General features: G+C 40.8%; 1 protein-coding gene across 2 annotated transcripts in view; it reads right to left on the bottom strand.

Annotated features, from left to right (window-relative positions):
- The window catches only part of LOC121279799 (c-Maf inducing protein), a 228,919-nt gene that overhangs the window by 25,181 nt on the left and 178,246 nt on the right, over window positions 1-25,492 (bottom strand). Inside the window, exons 8-14 of one of the 2 annotated variants that reach the window (XM_041191162.1) lie at window positions 22,726-22,829; window positions 22,321-22,425; window positions 21,042-21,452; window positions 11,005-11,070; window positions 8,663-8,689; window positions 5,888-5,936; window positions 1,336-1,461 (exon numbers count right to left, since the gene is read on the bottom strand). In XM_041191162.1, the coding sequence (XP_041047096.1) occupies window positions 1,336-1,461; window positions 5,888-5,936; window positions 8,663-8,689; window positions 11,005-11,070; window positions 21,042-21,452; window positions 22,321-22,425; window positions 22,726-22,829 (888 nt within the window). The remainder of the gene's footprint in view (window positions 1-1,335; window positions 1,462-5,887; window positions 5,937-8,662; window positions 8,690-11,004; window positions 11,071-21,041; window positions 21,453-22,320; window positions 22,426-22,725; window positions 22,830-25,492) is intronic. The other variant, XM_041191163.1, reaches the window with a different exon arrangement.

Raw genomic sequence — 25,492 nt, 5'->3', positions numbered from 1 at the left:
CTGTTTCAGGTGGTAGATCCCTTTAATATGCAAATTGGATTTCTATCATATACAAAGGATACCAATAGCCATTTTAGAGTAGTAATGATAAAAATAAGTTCTTATTTTTTGTAGGGCAAGAGCATGAATGTTCCTGCAGGCTGCTTAAAATGAAACTAGGTTTCTGTCTCACAGGTTACCCCTTCCCTCTAAGAACAGGTCCATCTCTCACCCCTCTACCTATCAACAGGCTGGGTCTCTAGGCTGCCCGATTTGGGGTGCCCACAGAGACAATGAATGAGGTCTGGCCCTTAAAATGCACTGGGCCTCCCCATGGCACGATCAGGTGGTCAACACCCTCTGGCTACTCAGCCACTCGACGGCCAAAATCTAGCTAGAGATGTCAACCACAGTACTGGCTAAGCTCATCCTATAATACGACTGCAATAAACCAGTATACCTTTATATGTTGCTGAAAATTCTAACTTTCCTTCCTGTTCACAATCTCATAGGAAGTGCACTGATCAGAGATTGAATACAGCTGTTACAGAGCTCTAAGCACGTATTTTGAATTTGAACTTGCTGGCATAGCTTTATATAATCGAGGACATCAGCCAAACATGTGTGGTGATATATATCAGGAAAGGAATGAAAGGCTGTGTCTCTTCTCCCTTGAAAAAAGAAGGCTGAGAGATGATCTAATAGAGGTATTTAACATTATAAAGTGGACACAGAGTGAGCGTTTCCTCTTGTGGGGAAGAGCATAACTAGAGGCCATCAATACCAGTCACCAAGAAATCCAATAGGGAATTCAAAAGAAACTTTTTTACCTTTAGAATGGTGAGAATATGGAACTTGCTACCACAGGGCAGCAAATGAAGTGAATAATTTGGTACATTTAAGGGGAAGTTAGATATGCATCTGAGAGAGAAAGGAATAGATGATTAAGATTATAAATTTAGATGAAGGAAGATGGGAGGAAATTTAAGTGGAGCATAAACACTGGCAAAGGCTGGTTAGACCCAATGGCCTGTTTCCATGCTGTATAGCCTATGCAATCCATATGTTTGGAAAGTGTTTCACTTCCAGCTGAAACAAATCCTTTCAGACTGTGTGCTTGTGAGAACAGAATTAACCTGCTCACGTTGGGACTATTAGAAGCAAAAATATTATGACAAATGGAACTGTCTATCACTCATTTCCAATAGATGAAACAGAATACCAGCAATAGAGATTAAAGGTTTGGATCATTTACTGCACAAAATATTGTATAAATAAGTATAACTTTAACTCAGTTTAATAAACAAAGTATTATCTTATGCCTATTTGTAACATAAACAGAAGGTATTAACTCACATTATTGCAAACACGTACCATACTGGCAAAAAGCTCCCCATCATCATCGCAGGCTACTCCTCCTGGACTGTAGAGCTGGAACCAGCCATCTTTGCCAGCCCGAACACTCAACAAACAGGAATGGACCTGCCAGAATACAATTGATCAGCTTGAGTGTCAAGCCCTATATTTAAAATATGCTCACTGACCCATATTAGACTGGTACTGGGTGACTTTTATTTATCCAATGATCTACTTTTCAATTCCAGATCAATTTAAAGTTTCCACAATCAGTGAATCAGTCATTCTGTGTACAGGGCCTGACTTAAAGCTGTAACTTGAGGGCAAATGAGCGAATTCATTTAAATTCAACTTTTTAAAAAAATAAGCACTGAATGTGATGAAAGAGCAGCACGCTGGCGCTGTGGTCAGCGCTGCTGCCTCACAACTCCAGGGACCTGGGTTCGATCCTGACCTCGGGTGACTGCCTGTTTGGAGTTTGCACGTCCTCCCAGCGTCTGCGTGGGTTTCCTCTGGGTGTTCCGGTTTCCTCCCACCATCCACAGACATGCGTGTGTGTGTGTGTGTGTGTGTGTGGCGTCTTGTTCTGGATGTACCCTGCCTACCTAGATGACGCCCATTGCCTGTCGGGATAGGCTTCAACTCACCGTGACCCTGAATTGGATGATGCAGTCCTGGAAAAGTCAGCGAGTGAGTGAATGTGATGAAATAAGTTTAAAGGGGTCACAATGTGCTACATTATGCACATATACACACACACCTATGTATTGCCCTCAGATTATATTTGTCATAAAATTTTTCAGGGGCGGGAGAAAGGATTAATTTTCTGACTAATTTCTCAACCTCATTGTGTGCACAAGGACTTTTTAAGCATTAAGAAATAAGATACTAGTCTACCCACTCTGAATCGATCAAAAACATGCAGCAGAATTTTCAGGTCGCTGAGCAGGGGTGAGGCCCACTCGCCAACGTGTAAAAAGATGCGCAGTGACGTCAGGCGTGTGTCCCGATGTCACTGCACATCATTTAGGTTGTCAGTTCAGCGGGCACACAGCCGACTGTCAAAGGCCTATTAAGGCCATTAAGAAAGTAATTAAAGTTGTTAGGAATGCTGCCCATCCAACCTTAAGGTTGGCGGGCAGGCGAAGAGCCCAGGCGGCCCTCACATTTTTCATGAAACCTCCCCAAGGGAGTGATGAGGTTTCATGAAGGGTTTATTAATTAAATTAAAATGTTTGAAAAAAATTAATAGACATGTCCCAGCTTATGTGAAAGTTTCACATGAGGGGACATGTCCTTAAAAAAATTTTTCCCCTTTATTAAATTTTTCTGAACTTGAACTGGTCTCCCTGGGGCGTCCCTGTGCCTCAGGGAGATTTTGCGTCTTTCTCGTGAAAGAGCGCAGGCCCCGGCTCAAGGAATCGGCCACCGCCCACACAGGGAACGTACACGTAAAATGGCGGCGCGGACCCGATCGGGGGCGCCGATTGGGTTCACGCCCACTCCCGCCCACCCCGCACATCCCCCCCATTGGGGGGGAAAATTCTTCCCATGGAAACCTTAAAGAGGTCAAAAACCGTGACATGGCTCACATCTCAACAATATTCGATGTAACGGTCATTTGTTATTGTAAGTTAATAGCTCAATTTGTAGTTTTGTTTTTGTTTTGTGTTTTCATTCTGGTCTACTTCTTGGATAACTAGTGAGCCCTATGTCGAAACCAACCCTCAAGGCAGGAGTTAATTTCCTAGACCTATGTCAAATGGTAACTATTCTATAAAAGCTTGTAATTATGGTCATTCTGACAAAGTATAAGGTCAATTGCTAGCCATAATTTTCAGTTGTTCTGTAACTATGGCAGTGGCTTTGGGGGAATCATTGCATCCAAGCCAGGCTCCATTAATGAATGAAGAATGGAAAGCCTGGCTAATAATTATTTTCCCCTCCACTGCCCAGCAATACCAAAATAAATTACAGCACATCTGATGCCAATCAGCAACTCAACACTGACGGAGATTAGATTTAGGGCATTCAAAAGACACAGGGCCAGAATTTACTACAAAGATAATGGTGAGATTAACAGCGATCTATTATTTATGAGCAAATTGAACAATTACTTGAAATGAGTGCAGATGCAAGGTTAAGTGTAAAAATCCAGAAGTTGCTGTCTAAGCTGTTCCAGTCCTCTGTAAACTGTGCAAGAACAAAATCTCACTGTTTAGCTACCCCTGCAAGTGTATTGAACAGCATGACATTTCTGTATTGATATTGTAGATACGGTTTAAACTCATCACAAAAAATTAGGGCATGTCCATTTCAAACTAATATCCTTTTTAGTAGAGAGATAAACCTTAATTACAGTCAACAACCTATCTGGCAATGAAAATCAACTTTTACAAGTTTGCAATCTCATCCCTTCAGCTTTTAATTATTGTTGGAGATTATAAAAAATTATTTTTTAAAACCTTTTCTTTGTCTCTTTACTCTCTTTATCACTATCCATTTGTCCTTTCCCTCTCTTTATTTCTCTTTCTGTACTTGATTTGACTTTGAATCCACTATTCTAATTGTCAATTCCTGGTTTAGGCTCTGTGCTACTCATTAACAATATTTCAAGCTGACTCAGATGCCCAATTACGTTTCCCCTGATCATACAACTCCTAGGTTTCCCGTAGAGTATGCCGAGAATAAGATTGCTCCCAGTGCCACTTTATAGTGAGCGCAGAAGTAGGAAAATACTTCAGATTAATGTGTAGGTTAGACATGGTGCAGGAGGGAGGACTTCAGATTCATGGGACATTTGGACCACTTGTGACGCAAGAGAGGCCTGTTCAAGATGGATAGTCTCCACTTGATCACAGCTGGGATCAATATCCTTGTGGACATGTTAACTATCGCAATGGGGAAGGGTTTAAACTAATTCTAGGTGCTGGGATTCCTGTGGCAGCTGAACCTAATCTGGGAAAGACAGAAAATGGATGAACATGAAAAAGAGAAAGCTCCCAGTTTTCAATTCTATACTGAAGCTCCTGGTGGAGAAACATTAAAGGAACAGAGATGTCCTGTACCCACAGGATGTTCTCCTAACAAATGATGAAAAGGCGGTGGGAGTAGATGGCTTTGGAGGAATAGCTAAGGGATAGAAAACAGAATGGTTGTGGTGAATGGCTATTTTTTGGATTTGGTAGAAAGCATACAACAGAGTTCCCCAAACTTCAGTACTATGATTTGGGCTTGGGAGTTTAGGGCACAATTTCAAAATTTGCAGATGACACAAACTTGGAAATAGACAATGAGGAAGTTAGTCATAGGCTTTAAGAGGACATAGACAGTTTGGGGTACATGGCAGATGAAGTTCTATTTTGAAAATTGTGAGGTGATACATTTTGTTAGGAAGAATAATAAGAAAAAAGCACATAAAAAAATCTCAATGTGTTTGTGCATATATCCTTTAAGGTGGCAGACAGGCTAACAAATGAGTTAATAAATAAATGGGATGTTGGATTTTATAAAGACATAAACTACAAAAGCCAGGAAGTTATCCTTCACCTATTTAAAACATTAGTTTGGTCCCAGCTGGACAATTGCATCCTATTGCAGACACCACAGTTTAGAAAGGACATGAAGACTTTAGAGAAGGTTCAGAAGAGATTTACTAGAATGATTCTAGGGATGAGGCATCGCAGTTACACAGACAGACTGGAGAATGTGGCATTGTTCCCCTTCGAGCAGAAAAGGTTAAGAGGAGTTTTGATAGAGGCGTTTAAAGTCACAAAGAATTTAGATGGTTTAAAAAACAATTTCCAATCACTGAAACACCAATAACCAGAGGGAATATATTTCAGGTGGTTAAAAGAACTAGAAGCACCATGAGGAAAAACTTTTTTAATGTAATAAGTGATTAGGATTTGGAATACACCACCTGATAGTGTAGTGGATACAGACTCCATAGTCGTCTTCAGAAAGATAATTGTATAAATGCTTGAAAGAGAAATAAAATGCAGGAATGTGGGGAAAGGTGGGGGAGAAATGGGCCTAACTGGATTGTTCTTTAGAAGAGCCAGTGCTGACTCAATGGCTGAATGGCCTCCTTCTGTGTTGTACTATTCTATGATTCTGTGATTTATCAAATGCAAAGCATGTTTAAATGTGGCTTAGAAAGATAAACCTTGAAATCACTACTGGTGACATAAGCAGGTAAATACTTAGCATACTCTTGTCTGTTTGCTATTTTAGAGAAGGCATTAACCACTCATGCTTCACTCCTGCTATACATGCAGTAGTGGACCTGGACTTTTGTAGGCTACAATAAATTGATCAACTCCTGCATTATAGCAAAGAATATCATACAAACATTTATCAACTAATATCGCCATCTGTAACATTTATAGGTGGAATTTTATGCTGGTGGGATTTTATGGTCCCACAGAAGTCAATGGACTTTTGAATGGCTCGTCACATTTTACAGCCCCGCCCCCTCTGTGACTGGGCCATAAGATTTTGCCCCTAGTCTATAATACATTTATCGAGCTATTTTGTGGATTTTGCTCACCTCTTGTCTTGGATCTTCTGCAAATCTCTGAATGACGTACTTCAAATCTCTGAGAAAAAGTATGAATAGGTAGTTATAAACTACTTAACTCCTATTGTCTTTATAAACAATGTAAATGTGTGATAGGAAATCTTGCTAAAAATAGGAATAGTTTCTACCCCAGCTGGCTCTTGCTGCTGACGGTAAATGAACTTGGGAGTTAAGAATCACAGCAGATTAAAAGACATTAGGCCAAGATTTGATTATTTTTTTCTTCCCCAGTGAAAATCTTGAAAAGACCCCAATTATTGTAACTTCATATGACTGGACTCCTGCCCAACTGAGGGCAAGACTAGAGAAGTTTGAAGGGATAACATTCATCAAAAGGATCTCCCAGGTTCTTCAGTGTAAAAGGCTTTTTTTTTAAACTCTCATCTGCTTTTAAGTTGGAAATTTGAGGGTAATCAGCCAGTGCCGCTGGTGTGTCCCTGGTGAATATAATGTGTCCATTTCAGCTCTAAGTCTATCCACTTATGTGTGCTCTCAGCTGGCACTGTGTACAAACCCGGTAACATCACCAAAGCACTGTCTTTGTGAAGACGGTACTTAATTAAGCCTTTTCTTGGGCAATGGAGTGGCTAGAACTACACGAGTCTTGTTATTTTCATCACATCCAAGTGACAGGATGACGTATTTTGATACAATTTAAAGCTCTGTATTGTTCGAAAACATGATTTGTTGTGTGTTAAGTTGTGTATTTGAAAATAGAATCATACATCATAGCTGACACATTTGATTATTGTATTGTACCTATGTGGAGGTATATTTCCCTCTGGTCATTGTGAGTGGAAATATTGGTGGAGTGCATTAGTATACACTAATAACTGAGGAAAATATTACTAAATACGTCCAGAAGGCAGTTTGGAACTGTAAATCGATGATTATTCCTGCAGTTATAAGATGTTGTACTACCCGACAAACCAATCATGTTAAATGGTACAAGTTATCACATAATTACATTGAAACTACCCAAGCATTAAGAATTGGATTTTTTTTTAAGGGAAAAAAAAACCTCAGAATTGTACATATGCACACGCTACTAAATTGCATACCCACGGAGTACTCATAACATATGCAGTGCATAGGCACCCTGCCAATGTAGAAAGTATGATTTATACTACTGACGCACAAACTTAGGAGCTGGAATGTATCCTTAATAAATCAATAATCAAATTTTTGAAGTATTCTAATTTAAGAGAATTCAATCACGTTTAATCAAACAATCTGCAAATAACACTGCATAATAAATTATTCTAGATGATAAGGACAAGATTAATTTAATGCATTTTAAGGGACTTCTATTGTGGGAACCACTTTTTTGTAAAAATGGATGCGAATGATTAAGTTTCAGTATTTAACAATATTAAATTCAGTAGTTTTTGAATAAACAAGTACATTTTGACAACTTCAAAGAGCCAGTTGGACCAGATTTAGCTGTATACCTTATGCTGAGTATCCCTGAGTTGAGACATTTTATACACCATATATTTTATAACTGTTCCCCATTTTATTTTATATTCACGCATGGAAAGTGGGCGTTTCTGGCTAGGTCAGCATTTACTGTCCATCCCTGAGAAGGTGGTGGTGAGCTGCCTTCTTCAACCGCAGTAGTCCTTGTGGTGTAGGTACACCCACAGCGCTCTTAGCAATGGGAATTCCAGGGTTTTGACCAAGTGACTGAAAAGGAACGATGATATATTTCAAAGTTAGGTCGGTGAGTGGCTTGGAGGGGAACTTCCAGGTGATGGTAGTGTCCCCATGTGTCTGCTGCCCTTGTCCATCTAGATAGCAGTCGTGGGTTCAGAAGGTGCTGTCTAAGGAGCCTTAGTGAGTTCCTGCAGCGCATCTTGTAGATGGTACACACTGCTGCCACTGTGTGTCGGAGGTGGAAGGAGTGAGTATTTGTGGATGGGGTGCTTTGTCCTGGATGGTGTTAAGCTTCTCGAGTGTTGTTGGAGCTGCATTCATCCAGGCAAGTGGGGAGTATTCCATCACACTCCTGACTTGTGCCTTGTAAATGATGGACAGGCTTTGGGGAGTCAGGAGGTGAGTTACTTGCTGCAGGATTCCTAGCCTTTGAGCTGCTGTTATAGCCACAGTGTTTTTATGGCTGGTCCAGTCAGTTTCTGGTCAATGGTAACCCCCAGGATGTTGATAATGGGGGATTCAGCAATGGTAATACCACTGAATATCAAGAGACGATTGTTAGATTCTCTCCTGTTGGAGATGGTCTTTGCCTGGCACTTGTGTGGCGCAAATGTTACTTGCCACTTGTCAGCCTAAGCCTGGATATTGTCCAGGTCTGCATTTGGATTTGGACTGCTTCAGTGTCCAAGGAGTTGCGAATGGTGCTGAATATTGTGCAATCATCAGCGAACATCCCTAATTCTAACCTTATGATGAAGGAAGATCATTGATGAAGCTGAAGACAGTTGGGCCAAGGACACTACCTTGAGGAACTCCTTCAGTGATGTAACTGATGGGGGTTGGAGGGTGGTGAGGTGGGGTGGGAAAAGCCAGCGATTTATGTTTATGCCTGCATATATGGAATGCAGAACATAAAGAAATGTCGCACAATTCAGAATATTTTCGCACATGTATTTCATTATATTTAGTGTTATGTGCCTGGGATATTAACAAAGATATTAAATTGAACTGTTATTTTTTCAAAACACTATCTGTATTCATGAAAATCTTGTCTTTATAAATTAAAAACATATAAAGTATGTAACTTACTTTGTGAACTTCACATGCGCGAGTGCCCTGTTGAGCAAATGCACAGCCATTTTATATATCCATCAGTAGTACAGCAGGGTAACATTTATTGCTTAATTATACATGGTTTATTACATTTTAGAATGTTTTCACAAAGACATCATAAATTCCAGCCATGATGTGTTAGATACATTAAAAAACAGAAATGAGAAATAGCTGTTGATAAATTTTTTTTTTCTTTTTTCAATGCTAAAGCCTCCAGGTGTACAGGCAAGCAGTTTATGGAAAATTACTTAAGGGCATGTGTGGTTAGGAAAATACATTAGAGAACCTGTTAAAGATCATTCATTGGGCCATGTTAGATTTAGCAATTTAGTCTTTGTGAACTCTAGGATCCTATTTGTGGGTCACTAGAAAACAGCAAAATAAAATAGCAATATGTCAGCCATTTGTTTTCCTTGCCTTATTTATGAGTTTCAGTTGAAGTTGGCTGTGCTAACTAGATGACACCTATGACATGACGTAGATGCATACTGAGTCAGAAGAGAGCTCGATTAAAGCTTCTAATTCTGGCCCCTTGGGTTGTAGTTTCGAAATCGCCATACTCATAACTCAGAGTCCCAAGGAGGATGTAGAGGCTACATTTCATACTCATCCTCGAGCTAAACGATACAGTTTGCCTACAGAAACTTAATACATTGCATTGCTTACAGTGAAAGCAAATCACAAAAGTTATTCACTTTAAGCTACAGAAACACCTTATAATTTTGGACAGTTGACCACTGTTGCCCTACTCAATACTATGCTCAATTCCTGTAGTCAATTCATAGTAGCTTTAGTGAGTTATGCAATTCCAACTAAAAGTAGCCAAAAAGTGAGGAAATGCTTTACCCCCAAAAACCCATATTATTTTTATGTGTTTCTGAACTGGTAAATGGCAATATAATTGGAGCTAAAAATGTAATTGATATTTTATCTTTCATTTTACAGAGTATTTGGGCTATCAATCCTTATGTTGAAGTTACTGACAGTTCAATTTGCAAGTGGGACATTAGAGAGCCCAGCAGATGTCACCTCATAAGAACATAAGAAATAGGAGATGTAGTCCACTTACACACGCCTTCTCCACCATTCAATAAGGTCATGACTAATCCACTTTCCTGCCTGCCCCCTTAACGCTTGACTCCCTTGTAGATCAAAAATCTGTCTAACTCAGCCTTGGATATGTTCAATGACCCAGCCTCCACTACTCTCAGGGTAGAGGATTCTAAAACTTAACAAAGCTCTGAGAGAAGGAATTCCTCCTCATCTATAACTTAAATGGGAGACTTTTCATTCAGACCTTGTACCCAAAAATCCTATATTCCCCACAAAGGGAAGCATCCTCTCAGCATCTACCCCCTCATTAAAATCTTATATATTTCAATAAGATCAACTCTCATTCTTCTAAACTCCAATGGCCACAGGTCCAACCTGCTCAACATTTCTTCTTATGACAATCCCTTTAATCAACCACACATAACTGACTTGGAGAGAGTTAGCAAAAATTAATTCAAGCTAAATCATCCAAGTGTTCCTATGACAGGTAACCCACTGACCAGTGTTCTCAGCACTGAGAATTTCCTCATGCAGAAGGGGGCTGTGGAGGTGACTGTAAATACAATATAGTGTAAGACAAAAAAGATGTCCACAGTATTCACTGGATAGATATTATTTACACCATATTGCTCCAATGCTTGGATTTTCTTCTTTGGGCAGAGTTCTGGTGTGATAGGATCTCCATTAGCCTCATTACCCTAGTTTGGGCCTTTAGGGACATTTGATGGGCTTCCAGTGGGATTCTTCTTCCTAGACAATCTCTTAGTTGTTCCTTAATATCAGGTCTAATAATTCCACTGCCTGAGTGGATTCTTTGGCTACCTGTTCCAATTAATAATCTAATATTGTGTCTAAGATTTCTCAATCTATTTCTGGTAAATTGAAGTCACCTGTGAGAATTGTATCTGTTCCTGTATGTATCGATCAACAGTTTTGGTTCAAAGCCTCCTTCCGACCTAGTAGTATTTAGCAGATGCCTGTAACTTATTCGGCTTCCTTCATGTCTGTCATCTATATCTATAGAATTTCCAAAATCAGGCTTTTGGTAGCATAGTGGTCATTGCTGGACCAGTAATACAAAGGTCTGGACTAATGCTCCAGACATATGACTTCAGATCCCACCACAGCAGCCAAGGAATTTAAATTCAATTAATTATATAAATCTGGACCTTACTTTGACAAATGTAAGGTAAAACAGTGATTTTTACAGAAAAGTGAATATGTTATACAGGCATTATATAGGTTCTCTATGTTGCTATACTTACTCTTTGGGAAAGGGAATAGGTTGAAGCAGACTAGCAAGAGCAGGTCTCCAGTCATCATAATCTGACCTGTGGGACAAGACAAACAGATATATCAGCTCAGGCACTAATTACACTTCCGTTTATAATCAAGACACAATTTTCTAAAAGCAAAGCTAAATATATGAAACTATGCTGCATATTTCATTGCAGCTGATAACCAGAATTTTTCTAACAAAGAATTGCTTGTACAATGAACTATTCTATTCTGTGTGTAAGAAACAAACAAGATTCCAAAAACTATAAGGACATAAGAAACAGGAGCAGGAGTTGGTCACATGCCCCTTCAACCCTGCTCTGCCATTCAATAAAATCATGGTTGATTTTCAACTTCAATTCCACTTTACCATCTTATCTCCATATCCCTACATTCCCTTAAGTATCGGGGTAGACTAGGAGCATCCTGATCATTGGTTCTGGTTATGGATGTCCCAGAATTTTTTTTATGTAAAACAATTTATTTGCTCAGAGTAAATATTTCACCATCCAAAGCCAGCAATTTACAGAAGTGAAATATAAAACCGTTTTTACGTTCATGTAAATTATCTTTTTTTTATTCATTCATGGGACATGGGCTTTGCTGGCTGGGCCAGCATTTATTGCCCATCCCTGGTTGCCCTTGAGAAGGTGGCGGTGAGCTGCCTTCTTGAACCACTATAGTCCATGTGGTGTAGATGCACCTACAGTACAGTTAGGAAGGAAGGGAGTTCCAGGATTTTGACCCAGCAACAGTGAAGGCACGGCGACATAGTTCCAAGTCAGGATGATGAGTGACTTGAAGGGGAACTTCCAGGTGGTGCTGTTCTCATCTATCTGCTGCCCTTGTCCTTCTAGATGGTAGTGGTTATGGGTTTGGATGGTGCTGCCTAAGGAGCCTTGGTGAATTCCTGCAGTGCATCTTGTAGATGGTACACACTGCTGCTAATGTGCGCCGGTGGTGGAAGGAGTGAATGTTTGTGGATGTGGTGCCAATCAAGCAGGCTGCTTTGTCCTGGACAGTGTCAAGCTTCTTGAGTGTTGTGGGAGCTGCACTGGTGATAACTCATACTGCCAGTGTTCTAGAACTGATTTAAAATAATTAAGAGTCAAAGGGTCAACTGCTCCTAGTTAATTGCGCCACCAATGGATATATAATTAGTGACAGCAACTTATGGGTACTTTCACTTACATGAGATGGCATGATAACAAAGAAACTCATTCTGCTGGCAAGTTATAGTCGTTTCAAACTTTCACACCAGGAACTTGGTCAGAGATGTTATTACATACATATAGGGCACACTAATCAACAATAAGTCTGACAAGAATAAGCTTAATTTAAATTCATGTTTGCTTCATGTAGGGACTTTACTACAGCTTGAAATTCAAGTTAAGATCAAAATTTCTTCTAAAATTGCCCAGCTTAAGCTGCAGTGGTGCTGTTCATCAAATGTGTAATTCAATTGTCTAAGAAATGTTATTTTGGTATGTCCCCAAACGTCAAAACAAGATGTCCTATTTGAAATCTTCTGGACTAAACACTCACTATCTAATCCATTGTCTTTTCTGGAAAAGCTTCCATTATTGTGTAAGAAAAATCTCAAAAGTGAAGGACAATGAGTTTACAAGGCACAATACAACAGATATGCAACCACTGCCTGTGGCAATGTTGGTCTGCCAAGTCACCATTAGTTATCATTAAGACCATAAGTTTAGACACAAAAACTCTGCAACTCTGTATTTCATTTCCATGATAATTCTTTTTAGAGAGGATGTAACAGCTCACAATTCTGATTTCTGATATCACTATCTGAATTGACCTGGACACTTCATTTTGGTTGTACCCTGAATGAATCGTGCAGCTAATTCGACTGAAAAAGCAATGCAACATAAAAATCCCAGACAGAAAACTACAGGGTTATCATCTTCTATTTTCAAAACTTGAAATGCTCCTTCCTCGATAAATTGATGACAAAATATTTCGAAACGTTATGTTTTGCAGTCATACAAGAAAATCTTGCTGCAATTAGGTAGGGCTTTGCGGAGATCATATTTTAAATACTGGACACAGTTTTAGTCTCCTTATCAAAGGAAGAATACATTTGCCTTAGGGGCAGTGCAACAATGGTTCACAAGATTGATTTCTGGAACAAGAAGGTTATTTCATGAGGAAAGATTGAGTAGAATGGGGCCAAATTCTCTGGGATTTGGAAAAATAAGAAGTGATCTCACTGAGACTTAGAAAATTTTTAAAGGACTTTCAGAGTAAGTGCTGAGAGGCCATTTTCCCTGGCTGGAAAAGGAAGTCATGGTCTCAGGATAAGGGGTTGCCCTTTTTTGGAAAGAGATGAGCAAAAATATGTTCACTCAAGGGTTGTGAATCTTTGGAACTCTCCAGGGGTTATCTTTGCTTTCCTCGTTGATCCTGGAAGAGTGGGCAGTTTTACCAGGCAAAAGCAGGATTTGATGGTGCTTTATGTGGTCTAGGCAGATCTGGTGGTGAGTGGCTGAACCAGTTGTCTGCAAATTGGTTCAAGACTGTGTCCCTTGGACTTACGAAGTGGAGATGAGTACAGTGCCAGAGAGAAGGGCTAAGGTGAGAGAGAGCAATGGGGTGTTTAATGATAACTAGGACATCAAAGGTCATCAAAGGTGGTGGTGTTAGTATTAGTTTACAAGATGGGATAGGCTGCCTAAAAATATTAACTGACAACATATGCAGGTAATCTACTTCACCCTGTAGGCTTTCTAAAGGATGAGTTAGGCTCCCTAATGCCATTGTTGAGTCTTAGAAAGTTTTAAGAAAGACGGATGTATGTTTAATCATGCTGTACATCAAGTTATCAGAATCTGATTAAGTACTGTTCAATGATCACAAACTCAAAATAATGTCACAATTTTCTTACTTCATCTATTGCATTTGTTTTAAGAAAATACAGACTAAGATGGAGATTCCTGGCACATTACATTTTGTGTGTTAGCCCACTACAAATCAATCAGCTGCGCTCTGTGCATTCAGGAAATAAAAGCGAACATTCAAAAATCCTGAATGCAAGTTCACATTCTTTTCTCAATTTCCAGTGAAGACAGGATGCTAAATTGGATAGCCTGAAAATGGGCGATGGGGATCATGATACAGAACTATTCCCTGATCGTTCAATCTTCATTTTTAGATTAACACAAACAGAGATACCTGGAAAAACTCAGCAGGTCTGGCAGCATTGGCGGAGAAGAACAAAGTTGATGTTTCGAGTCCTCATGATCCTTCAACAGAACTCATTGTTGAAGGGTCATGAGGACTCGAAACGTCAACTTTGTCCTTCTCCGCTGATGCTGCCAGACCTGCTGAGTTTTTCCAGGTATTTCTGTTTTTGTTTTGGATTTCCAGCATCTGCAGTTTTTTGTTTTTTTTCATCTTTAGGTTGTCTGCTCATTATCATAATTTCTGCATGCAGCCAGCACTCAGTGTTCATTGGCTGCACACATCAGCAGGGAGCCCAATATCATTACTCACTAACACTATTAGAGCTAGCCTGCAACTCTTAAAGGGAGAGTGCACATTTTGGAAGTTGGAGGTGTTAAAATCATTCGGAATAGGGCTATATAACAATCAAAAATGGTCCAAGCACAGCAGGCAGTGTGCACCAAGGTTTTCAAATGCTGCACTTGGTGGAGGAGGTGGAAAGGAGGAGAGAATCCTGTATCCACTTTCCACACAAACAATGAGAAAGCAATGGGAATAACCAGCCAAAGAGGTTAATGTCAGAAGTTTAATCCAAAGGACTGGGTTGGATGCAAAGTTGCAAGAAGTTTAATAGTCAAGGTCAGTGAATGTATCTTCAAATGCCATTTCCCACTAACTTCAGACACTGCTCAATGCACCACACCTCCACTTCTCATCCACCAACATCCCTATAAATCTCGACTCATACCTAATTAGATTCACCTCACCCACACAGACTTAGCACTGCTGCAAGGCTCACACCCACATTACACAGCTTGCAGACTGCCAGCTACTCAACCATGACAGCCGTACCCCCCAAATATGTTGCACATAACTTCACTCACTGACACACTTGTCTCCCTCTCTCTCTTGCTGCTATACAGAAGGCAGCAGGAATGAATTAGAGGGCAGAGGCACATGCTTTAATTCACATGGGAGGACATGGTGCTGGCCAATATTGGAATGGCCAATGAGGAGGCGGTGGCCAGGGTCAGGGCGGAACCCATCAAAGGTGGCTGCATCCTCATACCTAATCCTTCTTCTCAGATACCACTTCCTACACATTCAACAGTCTCTTCCAACTGAGAAGCTGCAGGTGGTGTAAGCATGCACTTCTTTCTTTCCCCTCACCCCTCACCCCAAACTTACCTGTGTCTTCTTTCCTTTCAGGTACCCAGGAATGCAACCTGACCAGGCAATGGAGGAACACCAAGATGAGAGTGATGCTGAAGACACAACACTGTCACTTGATTTTGCAATCACAGCCATCAGCTCAGGTATTGGCAATGCGTGTAGCTTAGAGGAAAGCCTGGAGGTGGATCTGCAGGTAGTCAGACATTTGGACACAAGTAAGTTGCAGCCAGGGCAGAGGGCAAGGGTAACACAGGTGCCAGCTCACCTGAGGGCAAGGCCACTCCTGAGTTCTGCTGCAGAGGATTCAAATGTGAACTTCGATGGGGCAGACTGTACAAGAAGGCTGATGAATGTACACAGTAAAATATCTGGCGTAATGGGAAGCCTCCCAGAAAGCCTGCTTTAAATGCCAAAGAGTGTAAAGGAATCTGACACAAACTTGGCACAAGGCATTGCTCTGAGCTTGGAGCTCATCCTTTCCAGCATGGAAGTGGTGGACAATTCTGTCAACACAATTGTGGACCCAACCATAATGTAGCATCTGATGATCAATGTCTCAGCTGCTATTGTAGCACAAGCAGCTTTCACCAAAAGTCCAAAGTGCTGCAGTGGAAGCTTAGACTGCTACAGATACCAGTGTTCAAAGGAGCTTGCAAGTTCAGCAATCTGTCCTCCAACAGAATACTAGGATTGTTGAGGTGGCATCCTAGAGGATGGCAATGGCACCATGGAGCACGATCCTGCTGTCCTCTCTTAGGATGTCAGATTCCACCACCACCACTCCACCAATGCCCTTACTGTTGTCTGTCATGCTGAGATGGTGCAGTCTGAAGCTGGAATTTCTAGTCCCAGAGCTGCTTGGGCCATCCTCCTAGGCCATCTGCACTTTCCTCCACTGGGAATCAGTAGCCTTCTACCAGCCATGCTGCAGCCACAGGGGTTGCACAGTGTAGGAGCATTAGGGCCCTTAGGATTCGAAAATGACATCAGTGGCATGCAATTACATTTCTGATGCCTCATGGTAAAGGGGTTAGTACATGTTCACTTAAGGTCCACTGGAATCACGTGGAGCAAGCAGATCATGACATCACTCAGTATACAACACTGATTTGACACCACTGGTGCTGTTTTGAAGCCCCATGCTTCAGGCTACGCTCTCTCTTAACCTTGCAAACACATGTTAGGTAGCATGAAGGACGCCACACCTGCACTATTTAAGGGAATCATCAACAACTTACAGATTAGTTGCTGGTTGATTACTTCTGGCTGTTGCTACAATTCTGCATGTTTTTGATGCTTTCTATACTTGTTTCAATTTTCAAAAGTGAGTGGTGTGTGCTGACTTCAAACCTTCTGCACAAACCAGTTGCTGCCAGTCATGGATGCACGGGTAGCATTCCTCTTGCAATCGAGCAGGGTTGGGTGAGCAGAGGCCACGCAGAGCAGGACAAGCTACTAGAAAAGGGAAGAGGAGGATCAGGAGGAGAAGGAGGTAGAAGAGGATGCCACTTTGGAACCCGAAGTACACTCAGTGCCTTAGAAATGGGCACCACTGAGCCCAATTTCTTGCCCACATTAACATCTTTAAAAGTGTCAAATATAAGGAAATATTGCACAAAAAGCTTGGGTGAAGTGTAAGTTTAGACATTAATCAATTCCCAAAATTAACTGTATTTAAACTGCAGGGGTCTGGTAGAACTGTGCAAGAGTTTAAACATTTGGAACTGAGCCAATTATTCCCGAGAGAAAGAAATTTGTTTTTGTGATTTGGCCTCACTGTTACACAGTCGTAATTTTGAAATACACCCTACCATCTTGCCTGTGAACAAAACACTGGTGTACCACAGCCCTTGATAAACACGTTGCTTGATTGTTAATGCCTCAGCTACACAAAGGCGTTCTAACTGAGCACATGAATAATGTTTGCAGATTTTTCCATTAACACATTGTACATTAACAGGTGAAACTTGTTCAGCAAAATCAAAGAGACCTGTTCAGGTTTTTTTTTTAAATCAAATTGTGAGGTCCTCTAAGAATTAACACTGTCAGCATCTTGACTTATGTAGGTTGCTTAAGTTAAAAAGAATTCCATTGATTCAAACATGCAATTAAACACCCTCCTCTACTCCCCTAACTACTGTCAATTTCTATGCCATCTTTAACTTTCTAATATTATTGAAGTTCTTCTGAATCCAAATTTGGACACAAATATTAGCTCATAGCTTCCGGTGGAGTGGCACTCGAGTCAGATTGCCACTCTGCTCTTAATTACTCAGCAATCCAGCCACTCTTATCTTGCCTGACCATCCAACTCGAACTGGGTGAGACCTGCATAGTGCAGCGGGTTCCGGGGCCTACAGTCAGTGGCTCAGTTATAGGCAAGAAAGCCCTGACCCCTTTTTTATGGCACTGGCTGACATAAAGCAGGTAAGTTTAAAGGTTCAGCCACTTTGATAAGCCAAGGAGAAGGCAAGTCCACAAGGTAAGTGAGTAGGATTTGTTTGGGGTTGCTGGGGTAGGGTCAGGCCTGTGGGGGGATGGGGGGCTCGGGTTGGGCCTGGGTGCTTGGGTTGGGCCTGGAGGGGGTTGGGTGCGGGATTTGAGTCAGGTTGGGCCTGGGGGTGGGAGGGGGAAAGAGTCAAGTTGGAGGGTGCGGAAGAGGGGTGGTGGGGGAAGGGGGGGGATGGGGAGGTCCCATGGGGGTTCAGTGTTGGGTTGTGGGGGCTGGAGTGTGGGAGGAGCCCCATGGGGTCAGTGGGAGGTCAGTGCAATAGTTACCCAGACGCTAGAAGTGGTTTTAATTCAATTCTTCTAACTTTTTCTGGGTTACCATTGCTGTAAGGCTGTCAGAACCATCTAAAGTTTGCGATCTAAATCACATTCTCGGATGGATCCCAGTGCAGGGCAATTGCCCAAAGCAAGTTTAAACTTCCCAGGTAATTGGCATTCACGGAAGTTACAGCCAATTATGTTGGAAGAAGCATCTCTTGCTTCTTACAAACGCACTAAATAGAAGCCAATCAAAAACATTTTAGGAATATATATATAAAAGGCAAGTGGTGACCTTAAAGACAACACTTTAAAAATACAATAGATTTTCCTCTACGTATGTCCTCTGTATGCCTGACATTTTTAGCATCCACAAAAGGGGATAACTGAATGCACTTTTCGTTCTTGTGGTCATATGTACGGCTTGGGCCTCAGGTCTTGTGCAAGTTAAGAGTGCAGCTGCAGGGCTCTCAGCTCTAAAACTATTCCTGGCGATGGAGATCAGAACACCAAAACAATAAAGCCACTGCCTCTCTTACAGCTATCAAAATCTACTTAGTTTCAGCTAAAGACTCCTGACATCATGTTTCAATTGGTGGATCAAATGGCTTCTACTCTCAAGCCTTTATACACCAAGGATGACATCGGAGGTCACATGACTGTGACAAGCCTATGGCCACAATGCACAAAGGCACTTCTCCAAACGGATCATAAGGCAGGTGCTCTGTTGGGGGGGGACAGATTGTATTTCTATAAGTGAGTTGTTCTAATCACTAAAGCTGTTTTGTTAAATGCAAAAACGAAGTCAGACGAGAGAACAAAAGACTGATGTAATTATGGTCTCTAAAATCAATAAATGGTTTGTAAAGGGGTAAACTATTATCCCACAGGATTGTTTATGCTGCCTTATTCACTGCATATAGAGGGCACAAGCAACGTTTTTATCATAGTCTTCCCCTCCTATCCCCCACCACCCCCATCCTAACACCCATTAAAAGGTGGGCTTCATGATGAGCCAAAATGAAACTCTCCATCCTTAATATTTTAATGTTGCCAAAGGACGACTTGTGTGCTTGAATTCAAATGCTTTACCTAAAATTCCCTTAGTTGCATGTAGTCCCTTTTATTCTCCTAGGGCAGGATTTTCTGATCCCACCAACGGTAAGCATAGTCACGGACGGGACACAAAAATTTGGAGAGCAGTCAAAAGTCAACAGACTTTTAGCCGCTCTCCAAATTTTCGTATCAGGCCTGCGACGATGCCTGCCACTGGCACGATCAGAAAACCCCAGCCCAAGTGCCAGGTAGATACTGTCAATCCCCAACCACTGAATACAAAGTAAATCATTACAAATTTTCAAGTAACAAATTCCACAACTTGCAATAATGCCTTCAAAAGAGAAAATGTCCCAATTATATTGCGAACTCTGCCTTAGGAAGAAATTAAGAAACTTGCCAATGATAACAAACCTGAAAGTGTAAGGCAAATAGTGATTGACTATACAAGGATGTAGGCTAGCAGAATAGGCAGACAAGTGGCACAGAAGTTGAGGTGATGCATTTTGATAGATGGGATAGGGAGGGACGCCACTGGCTTAATGGCACAGTTCTAAAGAGTGTGCAGGGAATGGTGGTGGGGTGGGGGGCGGGGGGGGACAGGAGGGAAACCAGGTGGGAGGGTGAGTGTGCAGGGACTGGGGCCTGAGGGGGTGGGGGTGGTGGAGCTCATGAGCAGGGACCGGGTAGGCCTTGTAGGCCTCATGTACAGGGACACACAGAGGCCTTGGGGGGGCTCGAGTGCAAGGACCCATGATGGTGGCAGGGCGTATTGAGGTAATTAGCAAAGTATATGGGATCTTGGGCTTCTTAGCGGTATTGAGTACAAAAGCAGCAAAGTTATGCTGAGCCTTTATAAACATTTGATTAGGTGACAACGATTGCCTCCAGTTCTGGTCACCACACTTTAGGAAGACTGTGAGAGCCCTTGAGAGAGTGTAGAGGCGATTTACTAGAAGGGTTCCAGGGATGAAGTAATTTAGCGAGAAGGCTAGGTTGGAGAAGCTGGGGTTGTTCTCCATGGAGCAAAGGAGAGTATGAGGAGATTTAATAGGTGTACCAGATTGGCAGGTTTGGACAAGGTACATGAAGAAAAGTTATCTCTGTTAGCTGATGGTACAAGAACTAGGGAACACAGATAAAAAGTTTTGGGCAAGAGATGCAGGTTGGATATGAGGAAGAATCTTTTTAAGCAGCGAGTGGTAATGACTGGGAGCTGGCTGCCTATGAGGTTGGTAGAAGCAGTGATGATCAACAATTTCATAAGGAAATTGGATGGGTACTTGAGGGAATACACTTTCAGGCCTACAGGAACATTGAAGGAATGGGACTGACTGGGTTGCTCTACAGAGATGCATGGACTCAATGGGCTGAATGGCCTCCTTTTGTGCTGTTATGACAGCAGCTGCCAGAAGCCTACGGAGTGCAGAAATTTTCCACAGAGGTGACCAATTAAATATTATCTCTATATCTTTGGCCCACCCAAATGGTGTTATGGGCTTTCAATCATTTGGAGCCCAGGGGTAGGTCATTCCTTCAAAGTTCATCAGGCACTCTTTGATGGGACATCTAATGGGCATACCTGGAAAAGGAATGAGGTGGGGAGGACCCCTTCCATCTCATTACATTGCAATGCAGCGTGTGTGCCAACTTATCCTTATGTACCCTGCTAAAGCAACAGGAATCTCAGGGCAGTACAACATGAGCAATGACTGAGCTTTCATTCCATTTTTATCATGCTTTATCTCAAATCCTCTCAGTTAATGTTCATCTTTGAATTAGTGTAAATCAGAACACATAACTTTGTATAATCCGGACATGCTTTCAAAGTGAATCTACTTACAGCATTTTGAGGATTTCCACATAGCAGCCGAGGACCCGCTCAGCTTGTGAGCTCAGTTCAATGACCATGGTGCTACAGGTGGGGCTGACCAGCAAACAGTCAATCAGGCTGGGCTCGCTGTCACTGTTGCTGCTGCTGCTGCTGCTGCTGTTGCTGCTGCTGCTGCTACTGCTGTTACTACTACTGCTGGTGCTCCCTTTCAGTTTCTGATTAACCATATTGCTTCTTTCCAATTCCACGTGGATCTCGGTTGAGTTCACAATGATGGATTTCATCCTAGCGTCAGTAGTGACCTCCTGTGACACAAGGTCAGGGCTGCTATGTAGCAGCCGAAGAGGCAGATTCGGCTTCCTATCACACTGTTGTTGACAACCATTACGTATTTCCTTCAGGCTGGGGGAATTGTCACGACTACAGAAGAACACAGATAATTGTATGGACTGTTAAATATATAATTAGCTATTTGCTTCCATCTTCATCACAAAATGCTGGACAAGTAATCACAGCCAGAAATATCTGTACATTTATTTATACAAAGCATGACAAGATTATGTTTTCAATCCAAATTTGGTCCTCTTTACTCTGTTTTTTTATTATTAGTGACAGATTAGTCAGTCCCTGCTGATCTGTTCTACTTTGCTCAGTAACTAGTACGCTTTCAGTGCCAGTGTTGTTGGACAGTAAATGCAAACTTACAGAACAATGAGACTGTTCAAACCATTTGGTTAGGAATGATCTTGTCTCAGAACGGATTTTTAGCCATGCCATTTGCATTGATGCTACAGGTGTCCTAATTTTCATCGCTTTTTCTATACTCTTCGCTGCAAGGCTGCTTGGACCTTGCACTGATTCTCTGGCTGGTGGAATGATCGAGTTGTAGATTCCTCCTTAACTTGAGAGGATTACATTTCTCTGTGGATCAGTCATCCTCACCAGCAGATACAGGCTTTGGATTTCCAAAATCTGATGCAAATGCATATTTTGTTCCATAGCTTTGAGGTTTGAAGGGCATATGTACTGCTTTACAGAAGCATGGATTTCATCAAAGTACAGCTGGCAAATAGTTTCTTGTTTAGGGAAGTGGGGCCATGGATTCATTTTATCTTGAATATGTCATTCAAATTTGAGGAGGATTCATGTCTAGCATACTACTACATGGAAGGAGGGAAGACCAGAAGCTTTGTTGCAGCCTAGTCAATCGAATGAGACACTGCCTCATTATTCAATCAATCCAATTTTGTATTTAAGACTTAAATAAACTTCAGACTTCTGTACAAACCTGTTAATAAACTCTTCATAACAAGAATAAATGGCAGCTAAGCAGACAGCTACAAGGTTTGGTAGGACCCTTGGATGGGGACACTGGCCAGTTGGACCATGCATACTGTAACAAAAAGTAAGTGAAACCATATTTAGCTAAATGCAATTTATACACTATAAATTAAAAATGTAACTAAAATGTGCAATTTTATTTTTCTAGAATCATTCAATTGAAAATTTCATATAAAAAGAATGAATAATTAATGCAGCTGGGTACTCAATGCTCACATTAATTTGGACAGAATTTTTTTTAAAATTTGAATTAAATTAGATGTAACCTTCATTATGAACCCATATTCTTCTAAATATATGGGTTATAATGTAATTTCAACGTTAGTCAGGAAGAATGTAAAATTGTGGATACCTGTGAATGAACTTTTTCACCACCTCCATTCCAGCATTCAGTTCATTCAAAGCAAGAATATACTCCTGAGTGAAAAGTCTCAATCTAGGACACTTGCCAAAATCCTGAGGAAAGAAGAATACAACATTGTTTGATTCATTAGTGTCCACTGTCACCAAACCATCTTTACCAAACAGTGTCTCAGATCCACCAAACACCACTACAAGACCACTTTGGCAGAGTTATACTACAGCCCACGGATCGGAGCACTGCAAAAATGCTCACAAGATTTAAGGTGCCAAACCAGTAAAACATAAATGATCAATAAAGAAAAATAAAAACTTCTGGAAATACTTAGCAGGCCTGTCAGCATCTGCAAGGATGGAAAGAGAGTTTAAGTTTCAGGTCAATGGCCCCTCATATTTCTAGCATTTTCTGATTCTCTCCCAGAGTTTCAGCAACGTGGTATTTTGCTTTCTTAATTGATTTAATATCAAGTCCCTGCTTGAATTATTGGCCTTATACAGTGTTATGACATGGCAGGTGATGTGTGCCAGGTGGACCAAATCCACAAGGGAAACTTGGCTGCATTATCACAACAGTTTTGCAATTTGTATTCATTACAAGAAGATTTGTGCACTGAATTCATGAGTCCACTAACACCTTTAGAACTTTTAAAAACTAAATTAAAACACTTATTAGCAAAAAAAAATTCCAAACACATACATAAGATTACAGTTACTTAAAATAACAAATCCCCAAATCCCTAATTAACCTGACCCCCAACCACAGACCCTCTTTAAGGCAACTGTCCAAAAAATAGATTTTAAATTTAAAGAGGCAAGCCAGCAAGTTTACCACAGCACCCACTTGATAGTGGAATTCCAAATGCTTTCCTTCACCCTTGGTTACTGGACACGGCAGACTTCTGCAAAAGTGGCTGGAGGCTTCCCCAAGGCTGTTTTCCACAGCCCTTATAGATCTTACATGGCCTCCTAATATAACCTTCTTTATATAGGTTTCTCTCTTTAAACTGAAAGATTCCATTGTTCTATATGTCTTTGGAAAGTTACTTTTCCCATAATATCTTTCGTGTTGTCAATATGGTCAGTACCTTTGTGAAAAATAAACATACTGCTTGGCCTTGCTTGTCTTGTTAGCTGTAAACATCCTATCATCCCTTTGAAACCTAAACAATTCCTTCACTTATCTAAAAATGAAAATTTCCATCACACCATACATGCTAAGCCCTCATCCATGTTCACTCATTAGCATTTCAAATGCCTTTTAACTTCTTTTGATAATTTCAAGCTTGCAGCCTATCTGACTCTAATTCAATTATATCACACAGGGACAACTATCTACATACACCCATAAACCCAATTTACAATAAACCACAATAATATCATGAAAAAATGTTAGCTTCATGAAAACAGTTAAGGCAAAAAAAGGAACTTGGTGGTTCTTTTAAAATTTGGCTTTATTGACCTGATTGTCCCTTAAAATGGTCAGGGCCACCAATTAGAATCGGAATACAAACAGAGGTCCAAGTCAGATCATGTAGTAGCCTATATATGTTTTTGAAAATCTTATGTTAAAGAGTTAATGAAAAATGGATTTTGCAGATGAAAAACATGAATGTCAATGGCTCTTTCAGTTTAAAAAAAAGGATCTTTTTCTTCATCATTGACAATGGCATTGACTGTGTAGCACGAAACCATACAACTGTGTTCCAAGTCCCAGTCCCAATTTATATAGTTATCTCAATCAGGTCAAAAATGAGGATGCTGTAATTGGATTCAATGCCACATGGAGAGGGAGGAGAAAATTCTGCCAGGGTTTCTGTTTCTTATTTCTACCCACTGATCCCAGTGTGCACATATGTTACAATGAATGAGAACAGGTTTGAGCTTGGTTGCAACATTTCCACAATTAAATAGACGACTGACAATCATTGTGCAGACTTGCACATGAAGGACAGCCACTTGTGAAATGCACTAGAGGGTGCCAGGCAACCAGGAACTATATCCCAGAATGTCAGCCCTTCAGCAGAAGAGTGGCAAAACTGGAACAGCTATTTTTACAGCACACAATTGCTTCCACAAGACTAGTCCATAGAAAGGGTTTATATCAAACATAAAGAAAAAAGAATCATGCTTCTTTAACAGTCAAAGCCAACCAACCACATTGTATAGCATATCTGGGCTAAGAGTATAGGCCCATACGCATGCTGGTTTTAATGAAAATTCTTGGCAGAAAGGGCACCATTGTCACTAACTTCATTTGACAATATAGGCAAAATGCCATTCAAAATTTACTGCTGTTCAAATCCCTTAAACAAATGTCTGTCCCAGTGGAATTCAAAATATATTAACCAGTATTTGTTTCAATTAGCATAAAACAATGTACCACATAAGTCATGGGAAATCAGCTGCATTCATTATAAAAATATTTGCAGTAAAATTAAGCCAAAACCCTCCTTAGTTTGTTAATATTTAATGATTATATCTCTAATGGTTCTGAATTTCTTACAGATTGCAGTCACTGGAGGCTATTAATCAAATCAGTGTGCCAGAGGATTGTCCAAGATAACTATTAAGTATCAGAACAATTTATTCAATGAAACAGATTTACTTTCTCTTAATGGTTTTTAGAATTTGATCTCTGAATCAACAAATCCTATACTAATTATTTTAAAATGATTAGAATTAGTTCTTGTGCTAAAAGCCACAGAAAATTCATAGAAGAGATAGGGACAAAAGCATCTACACCGCCTTTCGGCCTCTTG

The sequence above is a fragment of the Carcharodon carcharias genome, chromosome 7 (genome assembly GCF_017639515.1).
Source record: "Carcharodon carcharias isolate sCarCar2 chromosome 7, sCarCar2.pri, whole genome shotgun sequence".
NCBI classification, from domain to species: domain Eukaryota; kingdom Metazoa; phylum Chordata; class Chondrichthyes; order Lamniformes; family Lamnidae; genus Carcharodon; species Carcharodon carcharias.
Note: the sequence above shows the minus strand (reverse complement) of the source record. Positions and strands in the feature narration are given on the sequence as shown.